The sequence below is a fragment of the Synchiropus splendidus genome, chromosome 17 (genome assembly GCF_027744825.2).
Source record: "Synchiropus splendidus isolate RoL2022-P1 chromosome 17, RoL_Sspl_1.0, whole genome shotgun sequence".
Classification (NCBI taxonomy): domain Eukaryota; kingdom Metazoa; phylum Chordata; class Actinopteri; order Syngnathiformes; family Callionymidae; genus Synchiropus; species Synchiropus splendidus.
The window spans coordinates 19,324,145-19,338,336 of NC_071350.1; the positions used below are offsets into that span (position 1 = coordinate 19,324,145).

At 52.0% G+C, this 14,192-nt stretch overlaps 3 protein-coding genes across 14 annotated transcripts; 1 reads left to right on the plus strand and 2 right to left on the minus strand.

The window, feature by feature from the left end:
- Positions 1-71: 71 nt before the first annotated feature.
- LOC128748228 (coiled-coil domain-containing protein 92-like) lies at positions 72-3,557 on the minus strand. Its single transcript, XM_053846789.1, has 4 exons — positions 3,411-3,557; positions 2,891-3,039; positions 2,767-2,814; positions 72-1,453 (listed from the first exon to the last, which is right to left on the minus strand). The coding sequence occupies exons 2-4, from the start codon at positions 3,018-3,020 to the stop codon at positions 795-797; spliced, it is 837 nt and encodes a 278-aa protein (XP_053702764.1). The 5' UTR covers positions 3,021-3,039; positions 3,411-3,557; the 3' UTR covers positions 72-794.
- A 1-nt stretch (position 3,558) lies between these two features.
- Positions 3,559-12,999, minus strand: LOC128748226 (F-box only protein 40-like). 12 transcript variants are annotated; one of them, XM_053846782.1, is made up of 15 exons: positions 12,718-12,999; positions 11,962-12,346; positions 11,724-11,817; positions 11,534-11,640; positions 10,419-10,725; positions 8,894-9,014; positions 8,107-8,217; positions 7,144-8,017; positions 6,509-7,070; positions 5,935-6,380; positions 5,557-5,736; positions 5,209-5,450; positions 4,685-5,144; positions 4,425-4,618; positions 3,559-3,677 (listed from the first exon to the last, which is right to left on the minus strand). In XM_053846782.1, the coding sequence occupies exons 8-15, from the start codon at positions 7,144-7,146 to the stop codon at positions 3,578-3,580; spliced, it is 2,187 nt and encodes a 728-aa protein (XP_053702757.1). In that variant the 5' UTR covers positions 7,147-8,017; positions 8,107-8,217; positions 8,894-9,014; positions 10,419-10,725; positions 11,534-11,640; positions 11,724-11,817; positions 11,962-12,346; positions 12,718-12,999; the 3' UTR covers positions 3,559-3,577. The 12 variants fall into 12 exon arrangements, with proteins under 12 accessions (XP_053702757.1, XP_053702756.1, XP_053702755.1 ...); XM_053846781.1 differs by having other exon boundaries at positions 8,107-8,220; positions 8,894-10,725; XM_053846780.1 differs by having other exon boundaries at positions 8,107-8,331; positions 8,894-10,725.
- LOC128748108 (F-box only protein 40-like) lies at positions 9,868-13,932 on the plus strand. The gene is made up of 6 exons (XM_053846504.1): positions 9,868-9,894; positions 10,167-11,300; positions 11,387-11,673; positions 11,740-11,871; positions 11,968-12,238; positions 12,690-13,932. The coding sequence occupies exons 1-6, from the start codon at positions 9,868-9,870 to the stop codon at positions 12,858-12,860; spliced, it is 2,022 nt and encodes a 673-aa protein (XP_053702479.1). The 3' UTR covers positions 12,861-13,932.
- The last annotated feature ends 260 nt before the right edge of the window (positions 13,933-14,192 follow it).

Sequence of the window (14,192 nt, forward strand, 5' to 3'; positions counted from 1 at the left end):
TAACATATTTTGTCCCCATAATACGATGCTGAAATCAAGATGTAAAAAGGACAACGACAGCTGGTGGGTTTTGCCATCTGCAGGCTCGTTGCATGGGTTTAATAAAGTGCAAATCATAGAAAATCCCTTCAGTATCATCAGAGACAGGAGTAGAAAAAGCTGCACTCAGATGAGTCGAAACCTAAAGGCATCTATAGAAACAGAACTGCTGAAAATCTTGTTACAGTCGCACTTGGTTTCTCATAGTATTGGTAGAAATATGCCACTATTCTCAACACTTCTACGCTCAACAACAAACCAGTGACCAACTTCTGAAACAGTTATTGTGGGCTACAGCTGCAAAGGTTGAGTAACGACAAAAATAACATGATAAACATCTTTTGAATGTGTATGTAACCAAGAAGTTTTTTTTTTTCTTTTAGGAAAATGAATCAGGAATCTTTCACCATGAATAATACAGCAATAGTCGGGTGTTTCTCCAGTGTGAAGCATCATCACAGAGTCGGAGGTTGACGTCCTCACTGTGATTCAGTTCAGGTCTGAGGCTTCTTCAAGGCTCCACCCAGCAGGTTCACCCTGAGTCGCCACCAGAGGGCGCGCTGCTGAGGCCCCAGCTGGCACAATAGGAAACAGCGGGTCTCGACACCGGCCCACTGAGACGCCTGAAGGCATCATCACCTGCACGGGACAGAAAGGTATTGCTAAAGCTCATGAAAACGCTCTGCTGGTTTTCAGGATTCACTCATCGCCTCGATGTTGAGCTCGTGGCTGAGCGTCTGACTGATGGGCCGCCGTCACAGGGCGGTCTCTCCCTCGGCGGCGCCCAGGTCCACCCGGCGGTGCAGCCCGCTCTCCTCCAGGTCCTCCCACTCGTCCTCCTCCTGAGGCCGGGGGCTCCAGCGCAGCAGGCGGTACCTGAGCGGCACCAGGAAGAGGGCGGGGTCCGGCATGGCCAGCGCTCTCTGCGGCGCTGTCACTCTCTCCAGCGGGACGCAGGCTCGCACCCGCTCCTCCCTCAGACGCCGCCGCCGCCCGTCCTCCGTCTCCTCGGGAGGAGGCGGCGGTGGCGGGGTCAGGAGCCAGCTCTGGTCATCTTCCTCCTCCTGGCCGTCTCCGCCCTCCTCCTCCGGCCCCTCCTCCTCCTCGGGCCCCTCCTCCGCTGCTCCCGGACTCTGCTGGGAGAGTTGCAAGCGAGCGGAGTGCAGCTGGTGGCAGAGGCTGGTGGTGGCGTCCTTCTGCCGCTGCAGCTCTCGACTCAGCAGCGTGATCTTGTGGCTGCGGCGCTTCAGCTCCTCCAGGAAGTGGCGCTCTTCCTCTCGCAGGCTCCGGCCCAGTGCCGAGGCCCGGGCCCTGCCGGCCCGTAGCTCCCCGCGAGCCGTGACCGTCATGCTCTGCTGGTCCTCCAGGAGACGCTGCACCGCTTCACAGCGAGCTGCCAGCTCCGCCTCCTCCCCTGGAACACAGAGGCTTGTCAACACGCGGCCACTAACACCAGACGCAAGACACTCATCCCTATTTTTTATACTTTACTCCGACATTTATCATCGGACACAGCAGCCAGTCGCACGGTGAAGCTTCACCAGCGGCTTCTTTGAAGGTGAGTCACTTCACTTTTGGATTTAACAGTTTTTGGGCCACTGACAGTGAATTGGCGGCCCAGGTCTGTCACCCCGGGGCCAGGAGTTGGACACCAGTTTTACAGAGTTATAGCAAGTAAGGACTAAGAGAGGAAATTGGCTTCTGATTTACAAGTTAAAAAATAAGCTTGAAAGTAGGAATGAGACTTTTAGAGATGAATTTCATGTGTGTTTCATGCATGTAATCTTTCACAGGAACGTTTCCAGGTGCACCACTTCATACGATGTGATGTCATCATGTCCATGAGGAACAAGCTGAAAGGAGTTTGAAAACACTAAGGACTGAAGCAGAGAAATATTTGTAGTTTATGCAGCGGAGTTCCCTCATCTCTGCATCACTTTTGCCCTCAGGTTGAAGCTTATGACATGATTCATCGCAATTCATGACTACTATACTACTTAAGAGAGGTTAGAATATAGGAGGAAAGACACAATAATCAAAGTAACTAAACCATGATAACGACAAGGCAAGCAATGTGTACAAGCAAACATTGTGATTAAATGTTAAATACGATGAAAAAACTATCAAAATTTGAATTACTTAAATAAATATTCAGACCACCATAAATAAATTGAGTCAGGAGAGAAATAAATGACTGGAAATGACGTGAATAAATAATGTGGCAAATCATTAAACAGAATTAAAAAGGATTCATAAATAAATTGAGGAAAACAATTGAAAGCACCTTCCCACTGAGTCATCTGTTTATCACCACTGTAAATGTTGGCTCAGATGATGTGGACGGAACAAAGGTTCAAGCCCGGTTTACCAGCCGCGTGGAGGAGTAAGCCACTGTGACTGAGGTCAAAGGTCGTCCACGCTGGGGTCCAGCAGCAGCAGGACCAGCGCGTTTACAGTCCTGCCGTCAGTAAACAAACACCTAGTGGTAGAGAGGCGTCACTGCGCGCAGCAGCTGCAGCTGCTTTTCACACCCTCATGTATGACAGACATGAACTCATGAGGCTTGTTTCGGTCGCTCCTGAATCAGACTGACTCTTATCTGGTTCTTCAAACCAGAAGCTGGTGAACTGCGCTGGCTGCACGCCAACATGGCAGACAGGTGATTGACAGGTGTACTGATCGTCCGCCACAGACTGACCACTGAGGAACCCCGGTGGTTTGGCTCACCTGCAGTGCTTCTGCCCGGGAACCTGGAGTCCAGCTCGCAGCTCAGCTCTGCAGAGGACACGGGAGAGGTGAGAGGGACGGTCATGTGACCACCTGAGCGGAGCAGCCGGCCCGGGCCACTCACCATGGCAGCGCCTCCTCAGGTGCGTGAGCTCCACTTGCAGGCCGGCCAACAGCACCAGGTGCTCCTGCTTCAGGAAGACGATGCCTCGCTCCACGCTGGCCACCTGCTGCTCCAGCCGGACGGCGTCCATCGCTGACCCTCCGCGCGACCTGCACGCACACGCACACACAGGTCAGGACGTCACCCTTTCTCCAGCCTCCCCCTGAACTTAACCATCCAAAATACATGGCTAACCTCAACCAAACTGGAACCCAGTTAGAATCTCTTAGTCTTCACCCTCAAACTGAGGCTTAACCTTGCAAAAATGTCCCCACGAGGGGGTGTGTTTCCAAGAATCGGTCCCCACTAGTACAGCTAAACCAAGACAACCCACACACACACACACACACACACACACACACACACATCATTGAGGCGACGCTACCAGCGCGGCGTCTCACGCCAATATTCCATGCAGCGCAGCTCGAATCGCCACCCCATCCTCCTCAGCGTCTCCACCGTCCGGGGCCTACCGACCTACCGTGGAGCTGCAGCGGTGTGTCATGGATCCGCGCTCGGATCTTTGTCCCGCAGCGCCGCCGCTGACAACAAAAGAGCAGCGCGGGTCCCAGTCCTCTCCTGGCGGGAGACTCGCGGGGTTCTATTGCGGCGCCAGACCCAAGCCTTGCACGGCGTCTGCGGCAGGAATCACCTCCTGATAACCTTCTCAAGCTGCAGGTCCGTGGAGCGGCACCGGACGGACGGTGGCACCAGCAGGGGGCGGGAGGAGGCGGGGCTAGAGCGCCATCTGCGTCCCCCAAAAACAATCAATTAGTTTTCACTTCATTTGAAGGGAAACGGAAATGACCCGGGAGCATAATTGATTTTTTTTTTTACATTCTAGTCATCACGTATTTATAGTCAATATATATTTCTAAAATTGTGTTTCCATTTTGGATATTTTCCCTTGTAATGTCTGATTTAATTATTGTATTTTCCAACCTTAAACTAAGAGCAAAGAGATCAAATACATAATACACAGATTGATGAAAGGAAAAATCTGAAAACAATAATTACTAACAAGTTAAAAACAAAATCTTGGGTTAACAACAGCAGAGAATGCAAACAAAGCAACAAAAGCTTTTTATTGGTTATAGCATGTTGTATGATCTTTGAAAAGAAAAAGTATTAATTCATCCATTTACCTCATGAGTTATCCTCAGTTATCACCATCTATAAGTTATATTCGTTCATAATATACAGCCAATTGAATTGTCTTGTGACTTCATGAAAATTAAATTACATTTTATTCCATATTTTGTTCATATTCTCAACATCTTATAATACTGTCAACTAATAAACAGGTGTAACACGATGAAGTTCCACAGCTGGTGAGAATCTCTGCATCACAACCTGATCTCCATCTTTGAAGCACCTGTAGATGTTTTGTGATAACTTGGTGTGGAACACACTTCTCTGAACACAACGATGATTCGGTCAGTAAAACCTTTGATTGTCTGCGTGTTCATTGACACGGACACAGTGACCCTGTCACCTGCAGAAGTGCTTGACCAGACTGGGCTTGGTCTGGACTCGCTCCTCCGACCCGCTCGGGTAGACCAGAGGGACCGGCTGAGTGCGCTGGACAGTCTGGTAGTAGGGACACACTTTGAGGTGAGCAGATATGGGGGCGGCGTCCAGCATGTGCCAGGAATCCACCGTGGAGAAGAGGCGACTGAACTGCCACACCTGACGGAGGAAAGAGAGGTGAGAGGGGGGAGCGGGTGAGAGGAGCGACAGGTGATGCTGACGCACCGGCCGCGCGCGCCACCGGCACTCCCCGCCCGAGGAGGGCCTCCTCTCCCACTGCAGGGTCACCATCCCTCTGTCCTGCAGCTGGGTGGAGCACACCTGCCTCATGAGCCGCGACACCAGAGCCAGCTGGGACAGAGACAGACTGTCCAGGAAACTGGCCATGTGGCACAGCACCTCGAAGGGCAGCGAGCTCAGAACATCTTTCCGGGTGCTGGGGTCACAGGCGCGCCCTCGGGGACGCAGGTTGAAACTCCTCAGCTGCTGACTGACGGAAACAAGCGTGAGGAAGAGGACCACACACACAGATCGTGCACAATCCTCTGCTGACTTGTAGGTGACAGTGGCGTCGTGTGTGTCGGGTCGGAACCTCCTCTGGCTGTAGGTGCAGCCCAGGTACGCCAGGGGGCACCTCTGCTCGAACCACCCGCTCAAGCCCGTCTGGATGTCGCAGTGAACGTTCCTGAGACACAAAAGCTCTTCCTCAGCAGGAGGTGGAGACGGGGTGGGGGTGATGGAGGTCTGACCTGCAGTGTGAGGGAAACTCCCGGCGCTGGAAGCTGTGACCGCAGACGAAGGTGAAGACGCTGCTCGCACGGTTGTGTCTGCTGCTCACGCTCTCGGCCTGCAGCTGCAGGTGCAGCTTCAGCGGCCGCTCCACCATCACCTGCGCCAGGGTGGTCCTGCTTCTGAAGGGCGCCGAGCGGAAGGAGTGCGTCTGCGTGCCCACGTCCATGTACAGGCCATCAGAGCCTTTCCACTCGCTGATCTGGAGTCATGTCATATTAACGTTAGTGTCAAAGGTCAAACAGCCATTGGCTTTTCACTGATCAATTGGATGATGAGATCAGGTCGACAGACCTCCTTCCACTGACCTTGTGACCCATGACCTCTCTCTCAGCGTAGCCCAGCAGAGTCGCGGCCGCCTCGTCGCTGAAGCGCTCTTCCTCCGGGACCACGAGGTCGGCCGTGTCCACGCTGCGAGTCTCACTCTGGGCTCGGGAAGCCACGTCGTACAGGTGCACCCGGTGGCGGTAGTGGTAGCTGTCTGGGACCTGGAGCGGCACGTGGAGCGGAGTCAGATCCAGGTGACGTCGCTCGGCCCTTCACCTGGTCCTCGTGAAGTGGTGCTTCATTTTAACCCATCATTCATGCAACATCTCAGTCCACTTTAAAGCTTCATAATGGCACTTTTAAAGCCATTTCTTATCTTCACTGAGGACTGTCTGGATGAACCCGCCCATGCCACTCGCCTTAAAGGAGCGGAGCGTCTGGACTGGGATGGGCTCCAGGCTGCCGTAGACGAAGTCCCTCTCTCGCGGGGTGCAGGCCTCGATCTGCCCGAAAGCCAGCAGCATGCGGCCGTGGTGCACCACGTACATGTTGTACTCCTGCGGGCTCAGCTCGTGGACCAGACGCTCCAGCACGCCCTCCTGCCACGGTGCCTGACCCGTCTTACTGTAGTCCTGCCGGGGCCCGGTGGCAGGTTCCAAGCTGACCGGGCTCAGGCCGGCCTCCGGCTCTCGGGTGCTGTTGTCGCGGCGGTCTTGGTTGGCCTGAGCAGCGGCACAGCCGCCTCTCTCCATGCTGAACATCATGTCACACAGGTTGGACTTGGCCGCACCAGAACTCCGGCCCACCTGGTTCTGAACACGTTCTTCGGTGTGACTCGGATCTCCAGAGCTGCAGGTGTGGACTTCTGTCGGAGATCATCAAGTGACTGTGTTAAGCTTCAGCTGTTGCAGTGCATTATGGATCTTCTGACAGCACATTCAGAGTCAGTGGACAAGTTTGAGTGAGTGAGCTGATGGTGGAACAGCTCCCTACCTTCATTGGTGTCAGCTGGAGAGAAACTGTCAACGACGACCTCTTCTGTGGTCTCCTGCAGAGGCTCCTCCTGCCCCTCCTCTTCCTCCTCCTCCATCAGCTCAGGGTACAGTGGCTTCATCTTCAGGCGAGCAAAGAGGTCCTCCTGGTCCACAAGAGTCACTGCCAGATCCAAAGCCTCCTGCTGTGCCTCTGAGGTCTTCAGGACGTTCTCCAGAAGAGCTTTTTCACTGTGTGGGTTTGTGTCGTCCACCAACCAGCGCAGCCACTCCATGGAGCAGGACACCACGCTGGCAGGGCACTCCTGGAGGTGAGCTGCCCGGGAGGAGCGGGCCAGGTGCAGGGGGCAGCCGTACACGGCGTTCAGACACGGCACCCGGACGTTGGGGCACAGCAGCAGGTGGTCCTCCTCTTTACACTGATGGAACACGGCTCCACAGAGCAGACGGCAGGACACCACCGCACAACACACCGACATCTCCACCTGAGCTCTGCAGCGGCGGCTGAAGCAAGCGTCGCAGTGGACATGCTGGCGCCCCCTGGTGGCCCGAGAACGATGGCTCTGATGGGACAACACGTCAAGGTCAAGAACTGAGGTCAACAACAACAACAATGGCTGCCTGTTTCAAACTCACCATGTCAGCTCAAACACAGTCCTGCAAACAAGCACAAGGAGAGATGAACAATCCACGTAGAAATTTCAGATCTTCAGCAGGGTTCAATGAGGGAGCAGCACAGCTGAAGCCAGATGTTGGGTTCGATCCCTCCAGTCAGGGAGCCCCACACTGCCCAGTCTGTATTTAACCAGATAAAAACAGGAGATCAGGATCTCCTTCACAAGGGTGACACGGCCAGAGGTCAGTGGCACACGTCATAAGAACTGACATGCTTTTGTGGACAGATGGACCCAGTGTTATTGGAACTGGTCGACAGATGACACAAGATCGAGACTAAATTAACAATTTAATAGAGAACTAGAGAACAAAGATACCACGGAAGTCCTAAGAGAGGTTACTGCGTGAAGAGTCAAAAATCGACCAAGTGGCAGTGGGAGGAATATATCCACGGGAGGACTGATGAGACAATGAACGCCAGCTGCGTTTGCCTGTAAAGTGGGATAGTGGAATGGAAATGGAAACGAGAGAGAGAGTAACAAAATAAAAGCACAAGGAAGGGACGCGGAAAGAACACAAACAAAGCGAAAACACAGCAGAGTAAAGTGCGGACATGACAAGAATGTTCATAAGGAAGCGATGCTGTGGAGAGAACATGCTCTGACAGCAACAAACAAGGGTTTAAAACAAAAGGCCTGTTCAGTGGTCTCTCGCTCTCCGTCCGTCATCATCGAACTGAAGGCTGAGGGTTCGGAAAGCTTCAGTTGGGCCTGTACTGTGATGTGAATCCTGAGATCCAGCCTCACCCGAGTGTCGCAAACCTTCCAGCCTACTCATCCCGCAGGTCTGAGGTCAGAGGGAGGGCGGTCAAGACCAAACCAAAGACTTCAGTCAGCTGAGCAGCACATGCAGTGAGAAAGCGTTGTAGCTGTAGCTGATATTAGCAAAACACAACACAAACTTAGACACACCAGTGAGTCTCACCAGGTCTGCGGCCCTTTGATTTTGTAACGTTGCGCTCGCTCCTTCAACTTTTGGGTTAAAATTAGACCTGAAGGTCCAGTAGCAGGGAAACTCCTCCCTCAGGTTCAGCCCCTGCTACACACACCAGGCCGTGTCAACACTGCTGATGGCCATTATTTGTTCTGATCCCAAGTGAGCTTTGGTTTTCTCTGTCTGCTTCCTGGTCAGGAATAGTGTGCGTTGTTCCTGACGATGGTGAGCAACAGTCGGCATCTGACTGGAGGTGGAGGATTGTTGAGGCTGTAAGCAACTGTGTTTGATCATGCAGATCAGTGAGAAATCAAAGACCACAGCGACATAACCAGCTGGGATGACTGGAAATTTAAACCTGGTCGCTGACCTGCTGTGGAGCATGTGCAGTGTCGCCTCTATTTATAACACACTCTGACAAACACACACACCGTGACAGACACTCTGGGTGGGTTGACAGCCAAAATGAGGGAGGCAGTGAGCAGCTCCTGGACAACACCACCCGGCGGAGCGAGACAAGAGGGTCAGCTGAGGTGGGTGGAGCTAAAGCACCTGGGTGGGGTGATGCAGCAGGTCATTGGTGAATGTCCGACTCCTGAACACGCACTGCTTCGCAGGAGATCAAATCTCTTGTCGAGACATATAGCTAACAGATGCTGATCACGTGACCTCCTTGTAGTGAACATTACCAGCTGATCTGACCACAGATGGACAAAGAAAAAGAAAAACAGCTCCAATCCTATCCTGATGAAATCATGTTGTGTAAAGGTGCACTTACTGTACACTGCCAGGGTGAGTCAGTTGTCGCTGTAATATTCCCTCCGTGGCAGCAGGGGGCGCTGTCTGACATGGATGAGAAACTGCAGCGTGAAGCTCTACAGCCAGCACCACCACATCACCTGTGAGGGAGGAGACAAACAAGAAAGAGTTTTAACCTTATGATCTCTCTCTCTTTTTTTATTTTTATTTTTCTGGATACGCTATCCCCTGGTCTGGGGCCACAAGAGGCCTGAGTGTGTCCTTGAAAATTCATCTAAAAATATTTCAAAACAAAAAGATTATCACACAAAATAGGCGTCTGTACTGTAAACAAGGTTAGAAACCATCTGTGTCAAACTCCGGGCCTGAGGGCCTAATAAGGTCCAATAGATGGCTTCACGAGGCCCACGGGAGTTTTTAACAGCTGGTCTACATCTGATGATAAAACAAGCTGATCTCCAATCATTTTGATCCGATGTCTGCTTTGATTTTCTGCTCACAGTGTGCTTGTTTGATAACAATGATAGTAACAATGATAACAACAATAGTCAGACGGGAGGTGGAGGATTGCTGCGGCTGAAAGCAACTGTCAGATGTTTAATAATGCAGATAAAAGAGATCATGGCGACATAAGCGGCTGAAATGAGTGGAAATTTAAACCTCGTGTCTGACCACCTGTGAAGCATGTTGACTGCCGCCTCTATTTATAACACACTCTGACAGGCTCACTTGCAGAGGAGGCCGAGGGACGACGCACTGCCATGGTGAGTTGAAAGCAAAGTTTGTCAAGGTGTTTTCAGGTTTGAAGTTACAGGCAGGATGGTGTGTATTGACTAAACCGTAGCACGGGATCAAAAGTGACTGGGGAAACCGTTCATAGCGACACATGAAAATAGCAACATCGCTGGAGAGACAAATATGACCACAGACCGACGGCAAATAGGCTTCAAGTGAAGATCAAATCAAGGCTACAATGAGTAATATGCATGAGACATGTTCTCCAACAGCAACTCTCTGTTAGTGAGCTTTAAAGTTTTGCACATCCATTGAGAAACATGACACAAAACAGCTGCGTGATACTTGACAGATGATGGATGTGTTTTGGCTTTTAAAAGGTCAATTATAAGAGCGTCAGTTTGACTTAGCAGCTAATGCTAGCAGCTAATGGCAGTGCTACATGCGAGCGGCTAATGCTCCTGACTTTGTTTACAAACACATATAGAAAACATCTATGTGACGAAGGTTGACAATGTTTATGGACATATTTTTAAACAGCAGTCTCGTCCCATCAGAGCCATCGTTCTCGGGCCTCCAGGGGGCGCCAGCATGTCCACTGCGACACCTGCTTCAGCCGCCGCTGCAGAGCTCAGGTGGAGATGTCGGTGTGTTGTGCGGTGGTGTCCTGCCGTCTGCTCTGTGGAGCCGTGTTCCATCAGTGTAAAGAGGAGGACCACCTGCTGCTGTGCCCCAACGTCCGGGTGCCGTGCCTGAACGCTGAGTACGGCTGCCCCCTCCACCTGGCCCGGTCCTCCCGGGCAGCTCACCTCCAGGAGTGCCCCGCCAGTGTGGTGTCCTGCTCCATGGAGTGGAACCGCTGGCCGGCCAACGACGCTCACTCTCATCCCAACACAGATCTGCATGAAAACCTTCTCAGCGATAGAGAAGCCGGGGGCTGTCTGGACTTGGACATGGCTCTGAAGGACCAGGACCGGCTTTTCCACTCCTTAAAGATGAAGAAACTCTTCCCAGAGCTGGTCTTGAGCATCAGTGAGGAGGAGAAAGAGGAGGAGCGGCAGGAGCGGGAGAAGAAGAGACTAGCAGCCATTCAGAGGGAGGCGGCAGCACGGGCGGCTGTGGAGGAGACCAAAGGTCAGTGGGAGTCTTTCAACATCTTTGCTATGAGCCAGCCTGAGGAGGAGAAGGAGGAGGAGGAGGAAGTGCCGTTGGATCAGGAGCTGACTCAGGAGGAGCGGGAGGCCATCGCTCGGGGGGATGGAGTCAGCGAGCAGCTCTTGGAGAACTACAACGCCTGGGAGCGCATGTTCAGCATGGAGATGGGCGGGTGCCGGGAGGCAAAGGGGTCAGCTGAGGCGGGTGGAGCTAGAGTCACGAAGGCTAAAGGCTTGGGGGTGTTGATGGAGGAGGAAGCAGAAGGAGCCACCTGCACGCAGCTGAATGGAGAATGTTCGAGCTCCCACTCGTCCTCCTCAACATGCACCATGAACCTTCCCAAGAAGAAATTTGAGTACGGACGTCTGGAGCCCATGAAGATCACAGCGGTGCGGACGTTTAAAGTCCCCACCAGCTTTGCAGCCAAACACGGCCGTATACGCAACCCGGGTTTCTATAAGAGAGAAAGTAAGGCGGTGGACACCAGCGACCTGGAGGTGCGGGACGAGGACATGCCCATCTGGGACGAAGTTCAGGTGAGAACAGGTTGAGGTTTTCAAATCTACATATTTAGGTTGTGACTCAAGGGTTTTAGATCTTGACAGCTTGGTGTGCTCCTCAGGCGTCGCTGCTCTGCTCCCTTGAGAAGGAGCAGAGAGGTCACCTGATCGCCGAGAGCGTCTGCACAGACGGCCTGCTGCAGGACGAGGGCACCCAGACCTACGCCTTCCTGACAGCTCCTTTCCGGAGAAACACATCTTTGGCTCACCTGAACGCCAGCAAGCCTCTGGAGCTCCACCTTCAGCTGCAGGTAGAGAGCGTCAACAGCCGCCACCACAAGGCCAGCTCCGCCTTCACCTTCCTGTGTGGACACGCCTTCCAGCGCAGGGAGTATGGCCGACATTACAAGTGAGCCGTCAGAAATCTGAGTTGGGATGTTTGTTCGGGTCCTGACGTACCGACGCTCTGCTGCAGGAACATCCACAGTGACATCCAGATGTGTGTGAACGGCTGGTTCCACCAGCGATGCCCTCTGGCCTACCTGGGCTGCACCTTCAGTCAGGAGAGATTTCGACCGTCAACTCATGAAGCCAACGTCACGTACAAGTGAGCAACTTGTTTGTGTGAACTGCAGATTATTATATGATATTATTATTATGATTATATTATTGACTCAAAAAAAACCTCTTTGTCCACCTGTAGTGGGGAGCTGGGCTGCTTCAGACTGTGCCCCTCCACCACAGTGAGCCTCAGACGAGGAGGACGAGATGATGTTCTGAGCTCGCTGCCCTTCGAGGTGCTGTGCCACGTGGCCAGTTTCCTGGACAGTCTGTCTCTGTCCCAGCTGGCTCTGGTGTCGCGGCTCATGAGGCAGGTGTGCTCCACCCAGCTGCAGGACAGAGGGATGGTGACCCTGCAGTGGGAGAGGAGGCCCTCCTCACATGGAGGAGCCAAGTGGAGGGTGAAGCAGAAGGTAGGTAACGTCCTGACACAGTGGGTCATGAAGTGTGCAGGCGGAGCACCTTCATGACTCTGTGATTTTCTCCTTCCAACCACATCAAGGCGCTCTATCACGCTGCACCTGTGAAGCCAATGAGAGAGCAGCCTCATGTCACATGCTTGCTTGAAGTTGCAGACGGACATTCTAAAATCATTACTATGATGATTGAGCTCCTAATGATTGAAACCATTGCTGCTCCTCCTCAACCTCCTGAAATCATGTGTGATCCTCCCAAATGTGACCAAAGAAAACATGGTCACGGTTTCTTTCATAACCCCAATTTTTATTTTATCATAGTGAAGACAATTAGCTCCACTAGCCTGCTATTGCTAACCAACGCTAGCAATAACAGTGTGTGTTTCTCTAGCTCACTCACTCACATGACCCCAGGTCTTAAGACCAGTCCCTGCCTCTGTCCCCTCAGGTGTGGCACTTCAGCACTCTGTTCTCACCTGTTGACTCGTGGAGCTTCAGAGACCTGGCACCCATGTCGGAACACCTGAAGACTTGCCACTATTACGAGAGGGAGTCCACAAACGAACCAGTTCTGCTGCCACAGTTCTCAGAGAAAGTCCAACCCAGTAAACTCTGCTGACCCTGGTGTGCTCCAGCAGAAGAGATGCCCGGATACTTCCCTCTTTTTATCGACACACTTCCAGGAATAAAACAGGAGCGTGACATCAGGTCACACTTGAGAGTCAGAGCTGCCTCTTCGTTCAGGTAAGAGCAGGAAGACAAGTCTATTGGTCGTCTCTGGGTCTCGGCTTGTGGTGGAGGAAGTCGGCCCGGAACAGTCTGTAGAGCAGCATCAAGCTGCCCGTGGAGATGACGGTCAAACCCACAGCCCCCGTCAGTGTGGTGACAACGGTCAGGCGGTCGCTGTGAGACAGCAGCCAGCTGCTCATCCAGCCCAGGGTGAAGAGACGGAAGACCAGGAACCTGCAGGAGACAGAGCTGATGAGCACTGAAACACACCATTGCTGTTTAGAGACACACAGGAAAATAAGTGCAAAGCTACATCACATATGGAAGGTAACTAACCACAGAAGTAATGACTACTGCATAAAACTTGTTATAGCTTTGTTAAAATAATAAAAAATATTGAAAACGTAATGCCTTTAAATAATAAACTATTTAGCCAAATTGTATTATTTGATTGAGAGAATTAAAAATAATTAAATCGTGAATAAAGTACAAAACTAAGTACAGATGGATGAAGATGACGCCACATTACATGCCATGGACATTACAGTGAAACCATCCCAAACACAACTCCATCAATTAGCAGCTAACGTCAGGACTCATTTGTGTGGCAAAGGCCATGCCCCCTCGTCCATCGTTGACCTACGTTACGAGGTTGAGCCAGATGGTCAGCTGGAAGGTCATCATGAGGCGAGGGTTGGAGTTTTCCTTCACTGACAGCAGGAAGAGCTGTCTGACGTGGAGGAAAATAGAGTTGATCTCCACCAGCAGAGAGACCAGAGCAAAGCCCAGGTACAGGCGGTGAAGCAGCGCCAGGCCGAAACACAGCAGCACCTGGGAGCAGGGGGAAAAACGTACCCACCCGAGAGGAAATACATGTGAGGCATCTGGTAGGATCTGATCCTGCTAACACTTGACACTCACCTTTTCATTTCAAAGTTTGATTCACACGGAAACCATTTCAATAAAAGAAACTTTTAATGTTAGAATGATAATTAACTGTGAGATTAACAGTGCATACGGAAAATAAACTCATCTGCGCAGTCAATATTCAGTGCTTTGTGCATTTCTGTCCTAAATTTTTACGACGTCAGGCTTGTTCAGCGGCACCAAGTCAGCATTTGTTTCACCTCTGGAGGTGACTCAGGTTCCGACCTCAGACTCTCAGTGATTAGAATGTCACAGTGATGGAGCCCTACACAACGCTGGGCGGATGACGGTGCAG

Bases quoted from the DNA above. Each gene is read 5' to 3' on its own strand.
- LOC128748228 (XM_053846789.1), bottom strand. From the start codon at position 3,020: ATGGACGCCGTCCGGCTGGAGCAGCAGGTGGCCAGCGTGGAGCGAGGC. The intron at 2,815-2,890 runs GTGAGTGGCCCG...TGTCCTCTGCAG, and splicing joins CCTGAGGAGGCGCTGCCATG to AGCTGAGCTGCGAGCTGGAC. The intron at 1,454-2,766 runs GTGAGCCAAACC...TCTGTGTTCCAG, and splicing joins CCCGGGCAGAAGCACTGCAG to GGGAGGAGGCGGAGCTGGCA.
- LOC128748226 (XM_053846779.1), bottom strand. The intron at 6,381-6,508 runs GTAGGGAGCTGT...GATCTCCGACAG, and splicing joins TCCAGCTGACACCAATGAAG to AAGTCCACACCTGCAGCTCT. The intron at 3,678-4,424 runs GTGACAGGGTCA...TGGGGGACGCAG, and splicing joins CTGGTCAAGCACTTCTGCAG to ATGGCGCTCTAGCCCCGCCT.
- LOC128748108 (XM_053846504.1), top strand. From the start codon at position 9,868: ATGTTCTCCAACAGCAACTCTCTGTTA. The intron at 11,301-11,386 runs GTGAGAACAGGT...TGTGCTCCTCAG, and splicing joins CCATCTGGGACGAAGTTCAG to GCGTCGCTGCTCTGCTCCCT. The intron at 11,872-11,967 runs GTGAGCAACTTG...GTCCACCTGTAG, and splicing joins GAAGCCAACGTCACGTACAA to TGGGGAGCTGGGCTGCTTCA.